The following is a 20903-nucleotide window of genomic DNA, read 5'->3' on the forward strand; positions in this document are numbered from 1 at the left end:
AGATCTCCAGGACAATATGGAGGGTCAGGGGGTAGGGTAGATCAGAAGGCCCGGACATCAGTGGAAGGATTGTAGCTAAAATTCTATGAGCTTCAATGGGGACAGAGAAGAAAAAGAGGATGAATTCAAAATGAGTTTCAGACATTTTGAAGGTCAGGTCTGTAGGCTATGGAAGAGAGGAAAGAATCAAACATGAAATCCAGGTTTCTAGCCTTGATGACTGGAAAAGTGAGACATCTTTTTTAAAAAACAGAACAAATCCACACTTTTATTTACTTAATACAGTTTCACACAGATTCTGTGTCCAATGGTCTTAGCATGAAGTTTGCTTCGGAATTCAACACAAGCCCTGCTGCTGTTCCTTAGGACAAATTACATTTCCCCAGATTGCTCTGGTTTTGTTAGGCTTTTCACCAGGAGTTGCTGTGTTATTCTTTGCTTTCAACACGTAAGCACGTCTCTTGCCTACATATAGTTCAATTTCATCTTAAGCATAAAGACTTTCAATTTTATTTTTATTTTTTTAAGACTTTCAATTTTAAAAAGGGCTGTGTGCTCCTTCTGGTTCTGGACACCCTGCTTATAGCAAGCAAAAAAAATGGCCTTGGACCACAGCCTTCCAGATATGTTTGTCCTTTTAGAAGTCTTGTTCTAAGCAGGCCTCCACAGGCTCCTAGATGGCTGAAACAGTGAAAGTGACACTCCTTTAACCAAGTTGGGAAACAGAGGCAGGGTTTTGTAGTTTTGTCTTGGGGGTTGGTTGGTTGGTTTTTTCAGGGGAGTTAGGGTAGGAGGATGTTGTAACAAGTTGAGGTTTTGATCACATTTGGTTTGAGACTCCACTGACATATCCATGTGGTGGGCTGTGGAACATGGCATAAAAGAAAATACCCAAACTTGAGTTTTAATCATAGTTCGGCCACGAAAACTTGGGCAAGCCTACCTTTTGAGTCTCCTCTAAAAAATGCCCTGACTTGCTCACAGAATTATTGCAAAGGTCAGATGACAAAACGGGTATGAAAGAGCAATGATGATGCTAGATGCTACTATATATACTAGGCAGTTGGAAATGTGGGTCTGAGGCTTAAAAGAGAGAGAAAGTGTCTTACTTTGTTCTAGCTTTATTAAGATATAATTGACATATAATACTGCATAAGTTTGAGGTGTACAGTGTTGATTTGGTACACTTACATATTGCAAAATTATTACCTCCATTGCATTAGCCAACACCTCCATCCTGTCATTTATTTACCATTTTTTTGTGTATGTGTGGTGAGAAGTTTTAAGATCTCTCATAGTAACTCTTTAGTGTATAATACAGTGTTGTTAACTATAGTCACCATGTTGCACATTAGATCCTCAGAACTTACTCATATTAGAACTGGAAGTATATACCCTTTGACCAACATCTCTCAATTTTCCCCCACACCCTAGCCCCTGCAAACTACCATTTTATTCTCTGCTTCTATGAGTTCAGCTTTTTTGGAGTCCACATACAAGTGATATCACACGGTATTTATCTTTCTCTGTCTGACTCGTTTCACTTAGCATAATGCATGAGGTGTCAATTTAGAAGTCATCTGCAAAAGGCTCCTAGCTGAAGCTATGAGAATGGACAAGATCATTCGGGGGAAATAAGAAGAGAAAAGGATAAAAAAACGGTACCTTGGAGAATATCTTCAATTAACCAGTGAAAGGAACTGAGAAGGAGAGACCAGACAAATAGGTGGAACCCCAAATCTGCCAGGTGCCAAAGGTAAAACCACCTGATTAAAAGCTATCTTTATACCACAGGCCAGGGTGAAGCCTGTTAATTTGCTTTCTCCTACTCCCATCCTCAGCAGGGCCCAAAGCCATGTAGCTTTCCTACCTCCTTCCCCTACTAGAACAGAGAAGGGTGTGATGTCATTTGCCCAACTAGATTTCTGCCCTGTGCCCAGCCTTGTGCTAATCATAAGTAAGATGAGTAAGAACTTAGAGTCTGTTCTGAGAAGTCCCCAATCTGATAGGACCAAGCTTGGGTCAAGAGTGAGCCAATTAAGGCATTTGGGGTGCAAAGTTTAAGGAGGCACTCCTGGCTGGGGTCATGCAAATATAAGGTTGGCATTTGAGCCACCCTAAGAGTGACTGCCTCCTTAAGGAGGCGTTTTATACCCTAGGTGCCTTGATTGTCTCACCCTGGTCTGACCCTGGGGAAGACTCATACGTCAATAAAATAACCAAGGTAGAAAGTAATTGCTATTCATTCTGTCCCAGGAAATCAAGATGGACCACGGAGGTGACATGGCAGCTGTGTTCTCATGAAGAGTAGATAGTTTATCAGGTAGCGTAGAGGTTCAGGGATCAATGTGCACAAAGGCATGTAGGTAAAAGAGATCTTGGGAGTGTCTTCAGGAAAGGGTGGTTGGGCTGCACAGGAGGTGGAGACTGCACAGGAAAAGGGCTGAGGAGTGATGGGAGGTGTTGCTGGGGGAAAAGGAATCAGGTTGTGAAAGGCCTGCTAAGGTGACCAACCAGTTTTAGCAATGAAAGCCCAGCATCCTGGAAACCCCTTGGTCCAGGCAAACCGAAACAGTCATACCTTCCTCAAAGCAGTGGAAAGTCATCAAAGGATTTTCACAAAGAATTGACAGGGTAGGCTTCATGGTTTTTTGTTTGTTTGTTTTTTAAATTTTCTTGACCTCACCATGGGGTATGTGGGATCTTAGTTACTTGACCAGGGATTGAACCCATGCCCCTTGCATTGAAAACATGGAGTCTTAACCACTGGACCACCAGGGTAGTCTTTGGCATCACGTTTTAAGGTGACTCTAGCATGTCTGGGTGAATGGAGAACTGAGTGCTGAAGAAACCCAGGAGGCCAGTTTCAGGGAGCCAGTGGTACAGAAATGGGTATGTCCTTTGCCTAGGGCATCTGGCAGACATGAGTTCTAGATCCGTGGCTCAGCCCTTTCTTTCCTAGAGCTGTTTGGTCTGGCCAAGTTACTATGTGGGCCTGTTTCCTCATCTGTAAATTGGGGACAGTAATTATGCTTACCTCCATGAATGGTGAGGATTAAGGGAGATACGGTTTAGCACAGTGCCCAGCACACAACAAGCACTTAATAAACATTAGCTTTTGTCTACATTACCAGTTAGGAGATAATTTCAAGGCCTGAAGGAAGACTGCAACATAATGGGAATGCTGAGGAGGAAAGGAACTTGAGAAAGATTTGGGAAGCCGACTTACAAGACTTTCTTTGTTGGTGAATTGATTATATTCTAGTGTGAATGATTTTTTGTTGTTGTTGTTGGCATTAATCCTCCAAGGAATCTGCTTTTCAAGACCTTTATCTCTAATTGTGGGGTGAGGGGCTTTGCCCCTTAAAGGGAAGGTGGAAGGCAAAGAGAAAGTGGTAAAGGAACTGCTGGAAAATGAAGACCGCATTTGAGATTTCTAAGCTTAAGGGAGAGAAATAGTAGGATTTAAAAACTTGTCATGATTCACGGGGTTGAAAGGTAGGGGTTCTAAATAACTCTCTCTCCCCCTCTTGCCTGCACTCCCCAAATTGCCTTGCTTCCTAGAAATGGACAATTTCTGGATCCTGCTCCAAGCAGAGATCTTGGAAGAAGCACAGGGCAGCCTGTTCTTCAGCTTTCATCATTCCTCTCTCCTAACCTTAGGGCCCCCCAAACATACATCTTGTTTTCCAGCAACTTAATTTTTTCATATCATACTGAGCTTCCCCCACAACCCCCCTCTATCATGAAAGCCTTCCTAGGGCAACATAGAGCGGTTACTTTGGGATAGAGGAGATAGCACAGATTTTGGATTAGAATAGACCTAAGTGTTCATTCTAGCTCTGCAGTTTTCAGCCAGACATACTACTCAACCTCTCAAAACCTCTATTTCCTCATCTGCAAGTATGGGTATAGTAATAGCTATGTTACCATTACTGAGATGATACATATAAGTGCTTAATTTATCACCAAATCTGGTCCATACTGGGTGCTCCATGAGCAATCCCCTTTCTTTCCTTTCATCCACCTAAGTTATTTCCCTTTTTCTTTCTTTCTTTTTTGGCTGCACTGCATGGCATGTGGGATCTTAGTTCTCCAACCAGGGACTGAACCCACACCCCCTGCAGTAAAGCACAGAGTCTTAACCACCACCAAGGAAGTCCCACACTTAAGTTATTTGTAAGTCTGGGAATAAAGTTTCAGAATTTATTATGATTGAGACACATTCTTTTCATTAAAACTACATTAAGAATTAAGGCCCTCCCCCCACAACCATCCTTCCACTTATATCCGAATGTGGCCATATGTACCATTACATGTGTGCAAACATAAAGATTTACCTACTTCAGCACACAATTGACAACTAGACAGTCAAGAAAACATGTTAGGTGAGACAAAGAATTTAGCTCAGTGTTTGAAAGAGCTGGTGAATCTTTCAGTTCAGTTCAGTTGTGTTTGACTCTTTGCGACCCCATGGACTGCAGCCTCCCTGGACTGCCAAGCCTCCCTGTCCATCACCAACTCCTGGAGTTTACTCAAACTCATGTCCATTGAGTCAGTGATGCCATCCAACCATCTCATCCTCTGTCGTCCCCTTCTCCTCCCGCCTTCAATCTTTCCCAGCATCAAGGTCTTTTCAAATGAGTCAGCTCTTCACATCGGGTAACCAAAGTATTGGAGTTTCAGCTTCAGCATCAGTCCTTCCAATGAATATTCAGGACTGAATTCCTTTAGGATGGACTGATTGGATCTCCTTGCAGTCGAAGGGACTCTCAAGAGTCTTCTCCAACACCAAAGCATCAATTCTTCGGTGCTCAGCCTTCTTTATAGTCCAACTCTTACATCCATACATGACTACTAGAAAAACCATAGCTTTGACTAGATGGACCTTTGCTGGCAAAGTAATGTCTCTGCTTTTTAATATGCTGTCTAGGTTGGTCATAACTTTTCTTCCAATGAGCAAGGGTCTTTTAATTTCATGGCTGCAGTCACCATCTGCAGTGATTTTGGAGCCCCAGAAAATAAAGTCAGCCACTGCTTCCACTGTTTCTCCATCTATTTGCCATGAAGTGATGGGACTGGATGCCATGATCTTAGTTTTCTGAATGTTGAGTTTTAAGCCAACTTGTTCACTCTCTTTTTTCACTTTCATCAAGAGGCTCTTTAGTTCTTCTTTGCTTTCTGCCATAAGGGTGGTGTCATCTGCATATGTGAGGTTATTGATGTTTCTCCTGGCAATCTTGATTCCAGCTTGTGCTTCATCCAGCCCAGCATTTCTCATGATGTACTCTGCATATAAGTTACATAAGCACGGTGACGATATACAGCCTTGACGTACTCCTTTCCCGATTTGAAACCAGTCTGTTGTTCCATGTCCAGTTCTAGCTGTTGCTTCCTGACCTGCAAACAGATTTCTCAAGAGGCAGGTCAGGTGATCTGGTATTCCCATCTCTTTAAGAATTTTCCACAGTTTATTGTGATCCACACAGTCAAAGGCTTTGGCATAGTCAATAAAGCAGAAGTAGATGCTTTTCTGGAACTCTCTTGCTCTTTTGATGATCCAACAGATGTTGACAATTTGATCTCTGGTTCCTCTGCCTTTTCTAAATCTAGCTTGAATGTCTGGAAGTTCACGGTTCACACACTGTTGAAGCCTGGCTTGGAGAATTTTGAGCGTTACTTTGCTATCATGTGAGATGAGTGCAATTGTGTGGTAGTTTGAGCATTCTTTGGCATTGCCTTTCTTTGGGATTGGGATGAAAACTGAGCTTTTCCAGTCTTGCGGCCACTGCTGAGTTTTCCAAATTTGCTGGCATATTGAGTACAGCACTTTCACAGCATCATCTTTTAGGATTTGAGATAGCTCAACTGGAATTTCATTACCTCCACTAGTTTTGTTCATAGACATGCTTCCTAAGGCCCACTTGACTTCACACTCCAGGATGTCTAGCTCTAGGTGAGTGATCACACCACCGTGGTTATCTGGGTCGTGAAGATCTTTTTTTGTATAGTTCTGTGTATTCTTGCCACTTCTTCTTAATATCTTCCGCTTCTGTTAGGTCCCTACCATTTCTCTCCTTTATTGAGCCCATCTTTGCATGAAATGTTCCCTTGGTATCTCTAATTTTCTCAAAGAGATCTCTACTCTTTCCCATTCTATTGTTTTCCTCTATTTCTTTGCATTGATCACTGAGGAAGGCTTTCTTATCTCTCCTTGCTATTCTTTGGAACTCTGCATTCAAATGGGTATATCTTTTCTTTTCTCCTTTGCCTGTCACTTCTCTTCTTTTCGCAGATATTTGTAAGGCCTCCTCAGACAACCATTTTGCCTTTTTGCATTTCTTTTTCTTGGTGAATCTTTGGAGGATGGCAAAGATGGCAGGAGGAAATAAAAACAGACACTTGCATAGAACTTACTATCAACTAGGTACTATTCTAAGTGTCTTTTATGTAATGAGTGCATTTGATCCTCACTGCAGCCCTGCGATAGATGTACTATTATTATCTCTATTTTACAGAAGAGGAAACTGAGGCATGGAGTGGCCAAACAACTTGGCAAAGGTCACTATGCTGTACTGACTTTTCAGAGGGTCTTCAGTTGACATGGAGAACAGTTGTTCACCATCCTGAATAAATTACCCTTTCTCTTTGAAGTCCACTGTCAAATCGCTCTGCCCTTTCTTCCATAGTTCTCCATCAACCTTAATGCATCAAGTTGTGCAAGGTCTGCCCTGACCTTAATCTCCTCAGTATCTCCAGTCTGCCTACCATGATGAGTACAGAATTGCCTACAAGTCTAGTAGGAGCCTGGGCTTCCTAGGTGGCATAGTGGTAAAGAATCCACCTGCCAATGCAGGAGATATAAGAAACATGGGCTTGATCCCTGGGTCAGGAAGATCCCCTGGAGGAGGGTACGGCCACCTATTCCAGTATTCTTGCCTGGAGAAACCCATGGACAGAGGAGCCTGGTGGGCTATAGTCCTTAAGGTTGCAAAGAGTCGGACACAGCTGAAGCAACTTAGCATGCACCCACACTAGCAGGGACCTAACTTTTAAAAAAGAAGCATACCTACCTGTGATAGTTAAGAGTTCAAACTCCTGTGTAAATTTCTACACATAGCATATGAGACCCTTCATGGCCTGGCCCCTGCCTGAATTGCCAGTCTTATTCCCTATCACACCCTGAGCCCCATCCCAGGCATTCTTTGCTCTAGAACACACTCCACTCTTTCAAGACCCTGAGCCTTTGCACATGCCTATATCCTCTTTCCTACTGCCCTTAATTCAACAGACTAAGCACTTACTGTGTGCTAAGATTATGCAAGTAATTAGCACACAGTTTGATAAGAACTCTAATCAACACATACTACTACAATATCCTGCAGGAATTCAGAATGGGGGGAGGACTCCTTCTTTCTGAGGGGTTGGGGGGAGGGTGCAAGGAGAAGAGAGTTGAAGGTTTCATATTAGGAACTGACCTTTGAGCTGAGTCTTCAATGATTAGGAGTCTGCCAGTCAAGGAAGGGGGAGGAAATCTCCAAATGATCTTTGGCTCCTCAGTCTCGCCACACTCAGACATCAAGTCCTGGCGTCAATCCTGCATCCAAAGGGCCTCTTACATTTGTGTCCTCTTAACTCCTACCATTGTCCAAGTCCCACAGGCCCTACTTGGGCTATTACCACAGTCCCATGGCCAGTCATTCTTCCCCTCATTTTTCCAACCACCAGTCCACTGTCTCTGCAGCTGCCAGAGTGAGCTCCCACACTGCAAATCTGAAGGTGGCCCTCCCCTACTCAAAACTCAACTATAAAACAGTCTTAATGCCTTATAGTGACATACAAGGCCCATTATTAACAGGTCACAGTTTATCTGTCCTACCTCCCATCTAGCCATTTCCCTCCTCAAATCCTTCATACCTGATTGTTTATCTAACTCTGAAGACAACACCATACCCTTTCAGATATCTGTATGGTTTCTGTCCGCTTTATTCTCCCTCCCTAAGTGCCCCAATCCTTTCCCCACCTGACAGGTTCAGACTGGCCTAGTCCAGGAATCAAAGGGAGCCTAGCTTGGTGGGCTTTTATAGCCCCTTCTATAGCCCCTTCTGTCTCATAGGTCAAGTCTGGCATTTACGTATTGTGGAATCAGTAAATGGAGCAAGCATTCCCCTCTAGCCACCACTGTGTGCACCCAGGCTATCTGATTGGGCATCCGAATCAGTTCATGGTTGCCATGCCAATTCTCTATGGAGACTGCAGCCTGCTTTGAAATCCCAACTCAGCTGGCTGGGGCCTTGACTACTCTCCTAGTTCAACCAGTCCCTTCATCCAGGAGCTGACTCTGTTCCTTTGCCCCCAGCTCCTGGTATCTCAGCACACACAGATGCTCTAAAAAGACCAGAAATGTCTCTAAGAAGTACTAGTACCGTGAGAGAGAATGTCAAGCCTTTTCCACCCTCAGATCACACCCCTTGAATATTTACCCTTGAATGGGTCATGCTCAAAAGAAGTTTGTGACATCTCCTGGACTTTGCTGTTTAGACTGCTGTCCATTCCCTGGGAAAACCCTTCATTGCCAAGTTCCTTCCACTAGCTCCAACCTGGCTGAACCAGCCTCACTCCTTTCTGGCTCATCGAGTTCTAGCATGCCCTAAGGCTGTGGTCTCGGTGCTGATGATACTATCGTCCCTTACTTTTACAGTGTATAACCAGCTTTTGAACATACCTTGTTTGAGTCTCACAAAAGCTCTGTGAAAGAGGTAGAGAGCCTTATATTTCAGATGATGAAGCTGAGACTCAGGATAAGTATGAAGTTGCCAGGGGCTAGAAGTAGGTTTCCTAATTTCATTGCCATCTTCACTACTACAGTTGCTCTACTGGGTGTCTTCAGTGTGGCAAGTACTAAGCCCCACTTGCCTCCTGTATAAGAAACCCTTACATGTTTGTGACATAACCTCAAATAAAAAAGTCAGTCCTAGGGTTAGTCTGCTGTACCCACCTCCCTCTTTGCTATATATATTATGTACACCAGCTCCCCTCAAACTTCCTTTGGTCTGCTCCCACCTTCCCAGGTACTCAGTGGCAAAGAATCCGCCTGCCAGTGCACAAGATGTGGGTTTGATTCCTGGGTCGGGAAGATCCCCTAGAGGAAGAAACGGCAACCCACTCCAGTATTCTTGCCAGGAAAATCCTATGGGTAGAATAGCCTGGCAGGCTACAGTCTATGGGGTCACAAAGAGTCGGACACGACTGAGCAGCTGAGCACACATGCATGCACCTGTTTCACAACACACAAGAGAAAGTGTCCTTTTGTCTGGAACACCCAGCCCAGTAGCTTTATTGTCCCACCACTGCCCCCTGGAGAGGAAAGTCTTGATCTGGAGATGGAACCCCTTTCCAAGGGGAATTCTTAGAATCTGAAGAGAAACTAGATTTCTGAGGTGATAGATTTAACATTTCTCAATGTGGGAAGGGTATGAAGTTCCTTTGTTGAACCAGGATGGAATTTTAAAAACTTTCTTTGGCCTTTTGGACAGAAAGGAGGTGCTGTTGTTTGTTGTGTTGTGTTGTGTTGTGGAGGGAGGGAGAATGTATTTCAATAAGATAAGAAATCTCCACTCACTGTGAGGGGATGGGACCTCTCCTCTGACAGTAGCTGTCGGTTTACTAAGGAAGGAGATTTCTTGCAGGAAAGAAATGTCTCTCTTTTAAGAGAGGAGGAAACTCTTTTTCAGGATTGCAAAGTGTGTGAGAAAGGAATATTTGTGCACTCCTTTCTTTTCTAAAGGAGAAACCTCCTTGAATGAGGAACCCTCCCAGGCTTTCTGTCTGAAGGAAAAAGACTGTTTCTAGAGAACAATTCTGATAAGATTATGCCTGATTTTCTCTTCCTTTCTGACATACTTCCCACAGGGAGTCAGCATTCTCTGAAAGGGAGTAGCAAATAATTTTTTCTGGTAAGAGGTAGGGAAGCTGAAGGGAGAAACCCACTGTAGGGGAAACTTTTACTCCTAGGGGCCATTGGTGAGGGCAGTGACTCTGCCACAGGGAACCCTCATGAGACTGGGGGAGGCTTTGGGGAATCCATGGAGCCCAGAGTGTCAAAGGAAGCTTAGAAAGGTTCTGGGCCAGCCCTTGTTTGCTCATATGAAAGCTGAAGCTTGCAGAAGGGAATACCTTGCTACTAAGTGACAGAACCAAGACTCGAACCCAGCTTTATCAAGTGCCAGCCTGGGGCTCTTCCCACCACAGCCCCCCAGGGAAAGAGGGGAGGTACCTCTTGCTTGGGTGAGTGATGCTGAGGAAACTGCTGCTATAAAATGCTTAACCTGTGTTAGAGACATCTCTGTGGTGAGAGGCATTGATTCCTGAGGGAAGGAAACTGGGGAGAAGGGTAGAATTAGGGCTACCATCTGAGAAAAGGGGTCAGAGTCACTGTGCAATCCAGTGGGTGGCTTGGAGAGCATCCATAGGCAGTGAAGGCTCAGTTTTGAGGGAGGACAGGCCATATTTCCTCCCAGGAGTGCAGGGGACAGGCCTCGCCAAGGTGATGTATGTTACCCTCTCAGACTTGTGAACTTTCTCCATCATTTCCTGTCTTTCCAGAGGGAGTTGTCATTTTAATCTTTTTAAAATCAGAGGAAGGTGCCCAAGGAAACTTTTTGAGGGCATGTAGATGTTTTATAATAGATTGTGGTCATGTTGACAAAACTGCACAAAATTACCCAAACTCAATATATTACCTACATACTTAAAATGGATGAAAAAAATCAGTCAGAGAAAGGGATGAGTGAATTAGAGTCCAATAAAGCTGTTATTTTAAAACGGGGGCAAAAGAACCCAAACCAAACAAAAAACAGGAGAGAATGGCTCTGGGCCTGGTTGTGCCTGGCCTGTGAGGTAGTGGGATATGCGCGGCAGTCCCTCCTTGGTAGCTTTAGCTACTCAAATTGCTCTCTTTCTTTTCCCATTTCTTTCTTGATCAGCAAAAAGCCAAGGCCAGCTCATCCAGGGGGTGGTCAGAGATTGCAGGAGAAAGAACTTCACAAACACACAAGCCACCTCTTCGTTTACTGTAAAATCCTGTTTAATGTGTAACATTTCAGGCAGAGAGGCCTTGGGGACTAGAGGCAAAGGCAACCCTGACCAACCCCCACTCCAGCTTATCTGCCTGCTTCTCCCTCCCTAGCTCCTCCACCCCAGATATGTCCTCCTTTTCCTCAGGGCCAGCAAGCACTGTTCCTCCTTTTCTTTCGTTTGCTACCCTCCCTTCCCCACCCACACGTCCACAGTACCCTCCCTCCACTCCACTTGCCCACATCCCTCCCCACCAATGTGACTCCAGAAATAGGGTATCTGACAGCACGGGGTTAAGATTAGTTTCATAATTGGAGATGTTGTCAGAGCATCCCACCTCTGGTCCCCAGTGGTCCCAGGGAGAGGGAGAGGGAAGAGGAAGGGGTGCAGGCAACGAGAGCTGCCTGCACCCCCGGTAGCCTTGAGTGCTGGCGTGGGTGGCCTCCAGCTCCCCACACCTTCAGGCCCTGAGGCAGAAGGCCCTGGGGAGGAAGGGAAGTAGGGAGGGAAGGAAAGTTTTGATGGAGCAACCCCTAGCAGGCAGAGGCCTGCACACTGGCAGGGGAGAAGGAGGGGCAGGCCTGGGGCAGGACAGGGGTAGGGGGCAGGATGGGAGGTTGCCTGGTCTGTGGCATCAGCAGGCCGAGCAGCGGTCACTCTTCTCAGCCAGCCCAGCCCCGGTGCCGGGGCTGCGGCGCAGTATGTCTTTCAGGGAGCCGTCCTGCTCACTCAGCAGCTTGTTGATCTCATTCTGCTTGTATTCAGGTGAGAGGCGATGGCCGAAGCCCCCTGAGCCCTTGCGGGAGGGTGGATTGGAGCGGCGCTGGGCTCGGCGGGCACAGGCCCGGAAGATGAGGTACACCACCTCGGCCACATTGAGGATGATGCAGATGCCTGAGGCGGCCAGCATGAAGACCGTGAAGATGGTTTTCTCTGTGGGGCGGGACACGAAGCAGTCCACTGTGTTGGGGCAGGGGTAGGCATCACACTTGACCAGCCGCACCATGGCGTAGCCAGGGTAGAGCAGATAAAAGACATACATGAAAGCAGCCTCGAACAACAGCCGGAAGACCACGCTGATCACATAGGTCCACCACAGTGTCCCTGAGATGTGGACCTTGTGCCTCTTCACCTCCTCCAGGTGCAGGGGGTCGCCGTGGCCCTCAAGTCGAAGCATTTTCTTTTCAATGTGCTGCTGGTGTGCCACGTGCATGGCCACGAGGAGAGCTGGGGTGGACACCAAGATGAGCTGCAGAGACCACAGACGCACGTGGGAAATGGGGAAAAAGTGGTCGTAGCAGACACTATTGCAGCCAGGCTGGAGGGTGTTGCAGATGAAGGAAGACTTCTCATCACCCCACACGCTCTCGGCAGCCACCACCAGCACCATGATTCTGAAGATGAAGATGACAGAGAGCCATACTCGGCCAATGGCAGTAGAATGCCGATTCACGCCGCTGAGCAAGGTGTACAAACCCGTCCAATTCATCCTGCCTCATTCACACCTGCAAAACATGAGCCACAGAACAAGCTGTCAGAAAGCTGGGGTGGAAAGCCAGGCTCCATAACACTGCCTGACACCTCCCCCCAACCCTTCCAAGAGCCAGTGACAAGAAAGGAAGAAGGAGAGTCATAGCTTTTCTCACCACTCCCTCTCCCTTGCCAGCCTCTCCTTCTCTTTCTTTTCCTCCTCACTCATTCACTTGATGACTTGACCTCCCTGAGCCCCATCTCTCTTCTCCACCTTCATCCAACATTCTCTCCTCTCCTGCCCTTCCTTGCCAGGCCCATCTTGTTCTGCCATCAGCCATCCTCTTTAGCTTCCCCTCCCCCAGCTCCTTAAGTTTGGACCTGGGCTAAACCCAACAAAGCCCCGTTACCTTGGGGAGCGCCTATCCCTGAGGCCACCCAGACAGGTTCCCTATGGTCTCATGTCTATGCAGGGGGAGTGGTCCCTGGGTTCGCGCCTGCGTCCCAATTCATCACCGCCCGGTGCTGGGGAGTCATATGCTGCTTTATACCCAGTGTCTGCACAATGGGACCTTTGTGGGGCTCTGAACAACGCCCTTTAGAATTCAGATCAAACGCCCTGACTTCCGCCCACCCTACACACAGAGCACTTGTGTCCCAGCGCCGGACACCCAGCCTGCACCCACCTGTTCTGTGCCCGCCCGGTCCATCGCCGCACCCACCCCATAGCCCCACCAGAAGAATGGCCACAGCGGGGGGGAAGACGGAACAAGGACAGGTGCATGTAAGATGGGACCCAGGGGAACCAGAAGCCTCTGGCCTAAGGCACTCTCCCATGACTCTACTAGAAACTTAGATTCAGCAGGATTTTTCCTGGCTTAAATCCCCTCCAGGATATGGGTGAGCCTGAGGTTAGGAAAAGGAGCTCACTTTTATCAAGCTAGGAACTGTGCTAAGTATTTTCCCATATATTCTTTCTTTTGACCCACTTAGCAAGCCTCTAAGGACTACTACCCCAGTCTTTCCAGCTGAGGAAACTGAAGCCCAGATAAGTTAAGTAACTCACTTAAGGTCACACAGCTGAAGTGTCTGAGTAGGATGAAACACAAAAGTGTCTGAAGCAGAAGTCTAAGCTCTTTGCATGGTACAGTCTTTGTGCTTTTGCAGATGGTGTTCCCCGAAGTGTAGGCTAGCTGTTAATGATGACAACAACAGCAACAGAAGCAAGGCTACCCATAAAAACACAAGAAGCAAGGAAGCTGCTAACCTGTGAGTGCAGTCCGATCCCAAAGTCATGGAGCAAAGCCTGACCATCTCTTCTTGAGCCCGTACAGAGGATGGCCAAGTGAGGACAAGCCAGAAGGAAAAGGCAAGTTAACCAAGCAAACAGAAGAAGGTTAGAAGATGGAAAAGATAAGAGCCACCTAGCTTCGGTTTTTTTTTTTTTTTTTTTTTTTAATCTACTATGACTTTGGGGTAAGTTACCAAACCTTTGAGTCTGTGTGCACATCTATAAATGAGGTTCATACCCAGTGTTATTGTGAGGTTCAATGAAGCAACCTGTAAAAGTTCTTAGCTCAGCTCCAATTTCATGGTTGGTGATCAAGGGAAGTAAAACCTTATCAAGAAGAGAAAACAATGTGGTTTGGGGGGGAACTAAGTGGTTTGCCAAACCCAATATCCCTCTTTATTTCTTCCCAATGCTGCTGTTGACCTATAGAGTCTGTCTGAAATAGAACAGACCATTCTGTTGCTGCCCTGCCCGCGGGTCAAGTATATATTGTAACTCCTGGTTTCCTGAGCTTGCCAGTTGCTCTAGGGAAGAAATTCCCCTCTGTCTCTTAGGCAAGGGGAGGTGGCTTCCTTCTACATCCCACCTTGTCTGCCATTACAAGATCATGCTGCAAGCCAGGAACTAGCTGTGAGAACATAAGGCCTGAACTTTGTGGCAAGTTCTGGGTGGTCCTCGCTGTTGTAGGGGGAAGGGGGAGGGTATTAGTAGCTAGAAAAATTTGTTGTTATTTAGTCATAAAGTCATGGCAGACTCTTTTGTGACCCCATGGACTATAGCCAGCCATGGGTTGCGTTTTTCTGTCCATGGGTTTTTCCAGGCAAGAATACTGGAGCAGGTTGCCATTTTCTTCTCAGGGGATCGTCCCAACCTACAAATCGAACCCAGGTCTCTTGCATCTCCTGCATTGGCAGATGGATTCTTTACCACTGAGCCACCAGAGAAGCCCAAGAAAAGTTGGGGGAGCGGAATGAAAGAAACTAAGGGGTAAAGGGATAGTCTGCACAAGGTTTCTTCATGCAGCTTAAAAAAAAAAAAAAAAAAAAAGCCTCAGTCAGTTCATGCTGTGGGCCTAAACCAGTGCGGGAAAAGCAGGAACACAGGTGCCCTTTCTCCCAACCCTGGGATTCTGAAGGCAGAGCCGGTACAGGAGGTACAATGGAAAGAAATGCTTCATCCAATGAGACCTGTTAGAGTCAAAATAGGTGGTGGAGGAGCATATTGTTAAGAATAACCATTTCCCAAGCCCCTGCTCTCTGCCAGGCCCTTGCACACCATCTCCTGTAAACCTCAAAAGAACCCTGAGAGGTAGGTGTTATTTGCAACCCTCATGTCACAGATGAGGAAACTGAGGTAGACAAAGGTGAAGGGACTTATCTCAGTGTCACAAGGTTCATGTGGTGAGTACATGCCAGAGCTGGGAGTTTTGAGCCAGATCAAGCTGACTCCCTGGTGGCTCAGTGGTAAAGTCTGCCTGCAGTGCAAGAGATGCAGGAGGCGCAGGTTTGATCCCTGGGTCGGGAAGATCCCCTGGAGAAGGGAACGGCAACCCACTCTAGAATTCTTGCCTGGAGAATCCCATGGGCAGAGGAGCCTGGCAGGTTACAAAGAGTCAGACACGACTTAGCGACTAACACACATGCACACACACACACACACACACACACACACACACACACACACAAGCTGACTCCAGAGCCCATGTTTTTTCCCAGAAGCTTTGCTGCCTCAGATACAATTATAATTTTTCTTTCTGTGAGTGCTTTTAAGAAACAGAGAGATTGAAGATTGGTCTGACTTTTATTCTCCTCTAGCCCTTCTCTTCTTTCCTATAACTGACAACTCTTCTCCTCTCCTCCCTTCCCAGGGCTTTCAGTTGCCTCCAGATTTGTTCTGTTTCCCCCTCCTTACCTTTCTCTGGCTGCTTCCTCAAACCCCAAAGCGAACTTCAGCTGTTCTCTTCTCTCTGTCGTTTAGGGATGCCTCACAGACAGCCTGGCCACCCCTGAGTTTCTAGGTTCTTTTAGCTCTCCACCTCCCATCTTCTTGAGCCCTCTGGGACATAGCCAGAAGCTCCCTTTAGAGCACCTAAGGACCCTTGTGTGAGCACTGAGATCTCAATTTTTGCTCTCCGTTTAGAAAGAGCTGATCCCTATGTCAACATCAGTACCTCAAGGGTTTCATTTCAAAAACATTCATGGGAGTTACCTGATTTTGAAATCCAAACTGTTTTTGTGACTTTGGGTTAAAGTCCAGGTGTTGATATGCTCTGTGTTGCTCCAGGCATGTTTGGCTCCTGTGTTTAATTAGACAAGATTTCTCTGACCCTGTCTGGCTCTGCCCTTGTCCTCAGATCCAGATTTGCCCAAGCACTCAAGCACAGGTCAAAATCAGGAGATTGTCCTTAGTCCCTCCAACTAATATTATACCCACTTCTCAGACAGAGAAGGTGAGGCTCAGAGAAATTAAACAACTTACCTCAATGACAACTGCACTTCTGCTAAATGGTAGAGTCAAATTTCAAATTTGTTTTCCTCTGACCTCAAAGTCTTTGTACCTTGGCAGCCTTTCATCCTTTAAGGACACTGCATTCTGAGATCAATTAGATCTCAGAACTCAAAAACTGTTCTCCGCATTCCTTTCCACATGTGCCTGCATGCGTGTGTATGCGTGTACACACACACATTCAAGTCTATCTCTTTCTGCTCCTACCTCTTTCCTGTCCCTCCTTCCAACTATGGGAAATCCTTGTATCTTTTTGGTTTGGGAAAGAGGGGCCTGGCTTGGCTAAATGGGGTTACACTCAGCCTCAGACTCCATACTCCCTCCCCCATTTCACAGGCAGCCTCTGGCAAGAAAGGACAGGGGACGTTTTTTCAGATTTTCTTCTGAGTTTCCAGCTGCCTTCATCAATTTGGTGTGGCTAAGACCAAACCCCTCCATCCCTCTCCCTCTTCACCCGCTTCTCTTCCCTGCCTCCAGCCTGTGGTTCCACAGCACCTCAGTCACTGCACTGTTCCCTCCACACTGTCATATGTATCCTGTGGACAGGCTTGGGTCAGGGCCCGTCTAGCTCATTCCAGTTTTCTCCTTCTCTCGCTCTGCCATGATCTTTCCACATGGTAATATCAGCTCCCTTTCTCACTGTTGGGACTACACCCTTTTACTCCTCCATCAACTCTCTGACTTCCTGTTGCTCTCTACTTGGGCTTATTATAGCAGCCACCACTTAGGGAATACCTATTCTGTGCTAGGAGTAGTCTGTTCCTTAACTCTTATCCTCACAACAAACCTGTGAGCTGTGAGTTATTGTCTTCAGTTCACAGATGAAGCAATGGAGACTCAAAGAAGCTGAGTAATTTATCACACAGCTGGTAAGCCAGTGCTGGAACTCAGATTAGGGCTCATGTTGGCCCCTCATCAAAGCCTGGGTCCCTTCCCCATTGCTCTGCTGCATCCACCTCTATACTTCTCTCCATTCAAACCCATCTTGTCGCTATTCTCCTCTCATCTCATTTTCTAAGTCCGTGCATTCTGCCGTGCCATTCCCAACAGATGGAACAACTTTCAAACAACTAGGGGGCTACCCATCCTTTAGATCTCCCAGTCATCAGTTACTCCAAGCTCAGCTTGAGTCTCCCTGCCTCCCTCAAGAAAATGGAAATGCATGCTCCCAAACCTTGGCCCGGCTGGCTGGTCCTCTGTGCCTACCGAGTGTGCTGTATTCATCCGCCCGCAGCCCCTATGTTGGTTGCACGCCTGGTTAGCCTTCTAATCAGGGAAGGAAAACAGCACCTGGCAGTGCCCAGCGGCCCCCACTGAACCCTAACCCTGTGTGGCAGGAAATGTCTTAAAGATATAAACTTAGCCACCCTGAGCCTGGGGGCCCCCTCCAATCTTTCTGGGGATTTGACCCTGTGGGGATGAGGGTGATTCTTGCCTGGGCAAAAAAGAGTGAGAGCAGAAGCAACACTGAGCCTGGGAAAAGGATGAGATGGGGGCTACAGAGAAAGACTAAGCAAGCCTGGCACCCGGGTAGGAGGTGCCTCAGTCCAGCTCAGAGGGAAACACAGAAGGTATCTAAGTGGCTGAATGCTGAGCCCAGGAGAAGGCAAGACCCAAACCTCTCCCCAACCCCCACTTCTTCCCTCCTGGGCCACACCAGCCCCTGGGCCCACGTCCCTCAGCCCGCAGCTTCCTCACCTGGCTGCTGCTGCCCTTTCCCAGGGAATGTCTGCAGGCGTGTCTGCACTATGTCACTAGGTACTGTCAGCCCAGTCCAGGGGAGGGACAAAGAGCCCAGGGCTGGAGCCAGATATGGCCCACAGCCCAAGAGGAACCAGACAAACATTAACCAGCTCTACCTCCTCCCTCATACAATCATTAAATAAGATTGATCCCCTGAACTCCCGGTGACTTTGGAGAGACAAATCACATAGCCTGAAGTTACTGCCCCATCCCAGAGGAAGAGAGGCATCTTTGTCACCCATGTATGCATGTTCAGCCCAATCTGGGAGACGGAACTGGACCTGGGCCTCAGCCTTCAGCCTTCCCCCACCCACCGGCCACAGGTAGATCCGGTGTGTGGACGAGCTACAGAGAGGGCTCCTGCACTGGGTGCCATCCCTTCCAGCTCCCAACCTTGAAAATGCTGACTATGGGGAGAGAAAAAACAGCCATGGGCAATGGCTACTGGCCCCTTGAGGCCAAAGTGAGAGACAGCAGGGCTTCCCCCACATGGCAGTACCAGGGTTCTCTTGGGCTCTCTGCTTATTACCCATGCCCTAAGTGGCTAGGGATGGACCAGAGTGTTTCCAGTCCCATCCCACAACCCCCAAACCTCTTCCAAATTGCCTTCTACCCTCGGGGCCAAGGCAGTTGAGCCACAAAATGTACCGTGTGCAGCAACAGATCTTGGCAATCATTAAGGTAAACAGAGAATGTCAACCATTAACTGAGAGAGAAGTCCAGTCTAAAGGACAGTTTACCTGAAGACCCTGCTAATTCTGTGGCCCGGATGGCAGTGAAGAAATAACTGAAGTCAGCTTCACTGGTTCCCTGCCTTCTCTTCACTCCAGCCCGAGCTCACTGCCAGGAAGAGAGCCAGAACCCCGGCTTCCCTTGGCCATACCCGGGCATATAGGTACATTAATTGATAAATCTTTACTGGACACCTGTTGAGTACCCAGTACTGGTTACATGCCAGGGGCAGATGGCAAAAGAGGGGAAAACATTCTAGCTGTTCTTAAGGAATTTATCAACTTCCTGAGGAAATGAGACGAAGACTCAAAAGTTGCCAGGAAAATGTCGGTGCATGTTCAGTTATGTGGTTCTAACTTAGACTGCTGAGGGAGTTGGAAGAAGGGGAAGTGAAGTGAGAGTCGCTCAGTCATGTCAGACTCCTTGCGACCCCATGTACTATACAGTCTATGGAGTTCTCCAGGCCAGAATACTGGAGTGGGTAGACTTTCCCTTCTCCAGGGGATCTTCCCAACCCAGGAATCAAACCCAGGTCTCCCGCATTGCAGGAAGATTCTTTACCAGCTGAGCCACAAGGGGAAGATGAAGATAAATTGAGATAATCAGGGAAGGCTTCCTGGAGGAGGTAAAGCTTGAGTGGAAAAGTGAAGGATGGGTGGGAATTGGAAAGGGGAAGGGTAGGGCTAGCTTTCCAGGGAAGAGGAACACTGAGTAAAGGTACAAAGGTAGGAATGAGTGGGACATGACTGGGAGACAGAAAGGAGGCAAGACTGTGTTGGGTGGCTGTGGACAATACCAGCAGTCAGGTAAAGGGCTCAGAGCAGGAAAGATATTCAAAGTCAGGTCGGGAATTCCTTCAGTGAGTGTCTGGTAAACTTATAAGGCAAAACTAAGCTTGACACCATGGGGGTAGGCTGAGTGCCATTCTTTGGCACTTGGCAGTTCATGCTGAGCATTCAGGTTGGAGTGGATAACAAGGACTAGCATTTCTGGAGTACTTAATGGGTGAAAGGCAGTGTTCAAAGTGTTTTGCAAGTATTACTTGGATGCTCAAAATAGCTCTCTGCAGAAGGTGTTATTAATATTCCCATGTTACAGGGGAATTAAGGCATACAGAAATTAAGTGACGTGAGTGAGGTCACTCAACCAGCAAGTGACAAAGCAAGATTTGAACCCAGATAGTCTTGTGCCAGAGGTTGTTTAACCACAACATCAGAGTTGATGAGCTCTACAGGTTCCATGGAGAATCTGAGTGAGAACTGGTCCTTAACTCTAGAAGGTTCAAAACTAGCTGGAGAGATAAGATATATGCCCAAGTACCTACAACAAGGGATTATGTCCTGAATGACCTGTGTAGATACAAGGGGCCAGAAGGCATTCAGATGTAGGATTAAAAGGTACTTATTATTGGAAGAGACAGAGTTGGATGTAGATCATAAAGGAGATGGAGAGGCCAGCCATTCCAGGTGACAGGAAGCTGTGAGATGTGTTTAGGGAACGGTGGGCAGACCTGTTTGACCAGAAGAGAAAGCTCCTATAACAGAGCTCCTAGGAAGGGAAAATACAGGTCAATATCAGTGTGTACTCATTGTTTCTTAGAGTTCTGGCAGGGTTTCTCTAGGTGCTTATAGTTTTAGGCTACAGGAAGTCTTTTTGAGTAGCTTGTAGTGGTATAAAAAATACTGTTGCTAGAATTGACTTGTCCTCTGCCTGTTTATTGCTGCTTGAACACATCTTCTGGAAAGGGGACAGAAGAGAGAGCATGGGAGGGGAGGAAAATGGAGAGGAGAGGAGGAAAACTACTACAGCAAGCAGTGCAAATCCATTGGCTCCTGGTAAGCAGCTAAAATCAGCGTCTGCCTTGAATCCTAAGCAGCCTTTCTTCTCACAATGGACGTCTGGGGGGAATATTAAAAAAAATTATTTTTTACATCAGCCTGTTTACTTCCTCAAATTCACTCAGGAAGATCTTTATTAGATCTCAAAACATACAAGATAAGAGGTCTTAAACATAAGCCTGCTGTCTCCAGGATGGCTCAGATATTAGCCCAAACAAGGCCTTTCCTGTTCTGTCCCACCCAGGACC

General features: G+C 46.9%; 1 protein-coding gene and 1 pseudogene across 6 annotated transcripts; both read right to left on the minus strand.

The window, feature by feature from the left end:
* Positions 1–186: 186 nt before the first annotated feature.
* Positions 187–1236, minus strand: LOC133242615 (large ribosomal subunit protein eL33-like; annotated as a pseudogene).
* Positions 1237–11064: 9828 nt separating this feature from the next.
* GJB1 (gap junction protein beta 1) lies at positions 11065–18143 on the minus strand. 6 transcript variants are annotated; one of them, XM_061409770.1, is made up of 3 exons: positions 18040–18065; positions 13814–13871; positions 11065–12581 (listed from the first exon to the last, which is right to left on the minus strand). In XM_061409770.1, exon 3 carries the CDS (start codon positions 12563–12565, stop codon positions 11711–11713), a length of 855 nt encoding a protein of 284 aa, XP_061265754.1. In that variant the 5' UTR covers positions 12566–12581; positions 13814–13871; positions 18040–18065; the 3' UTR covers positions 11065–11710. The 6 variants fall into 6 exon arrangements, with proteins under 6 accessions (XP_061265754.1, XP_061265752.1, XP_061265756.1 ...); XM_061409768.1 differs by lacking the exon at positions 13814–13871 and having other exon boundaries at positions 18041–18143; XM_061409772.1 differs by lacking the exons at positions 13814–13871; positions 18040–18065 and adding an exon at positions 16046–16133.
* Between the last annotated feature and the right edge of the window lie 2760 nt (positions 18144–20903).

The sequence above is a fragment of the Bos javanicus genome, chromosome X (genome assembly GCF_032452875.1).
Source record: "Bos javanicus breed banteng chromosome X, ARS-OSU_banteng_1.0, whole genome shotgun sequence".
Lineage (NCBI taxonomy): Eukaryota > Metazoa > Chordata > Mammalia > Artiodactyla > Bovidae > Bos > Bos javanicus.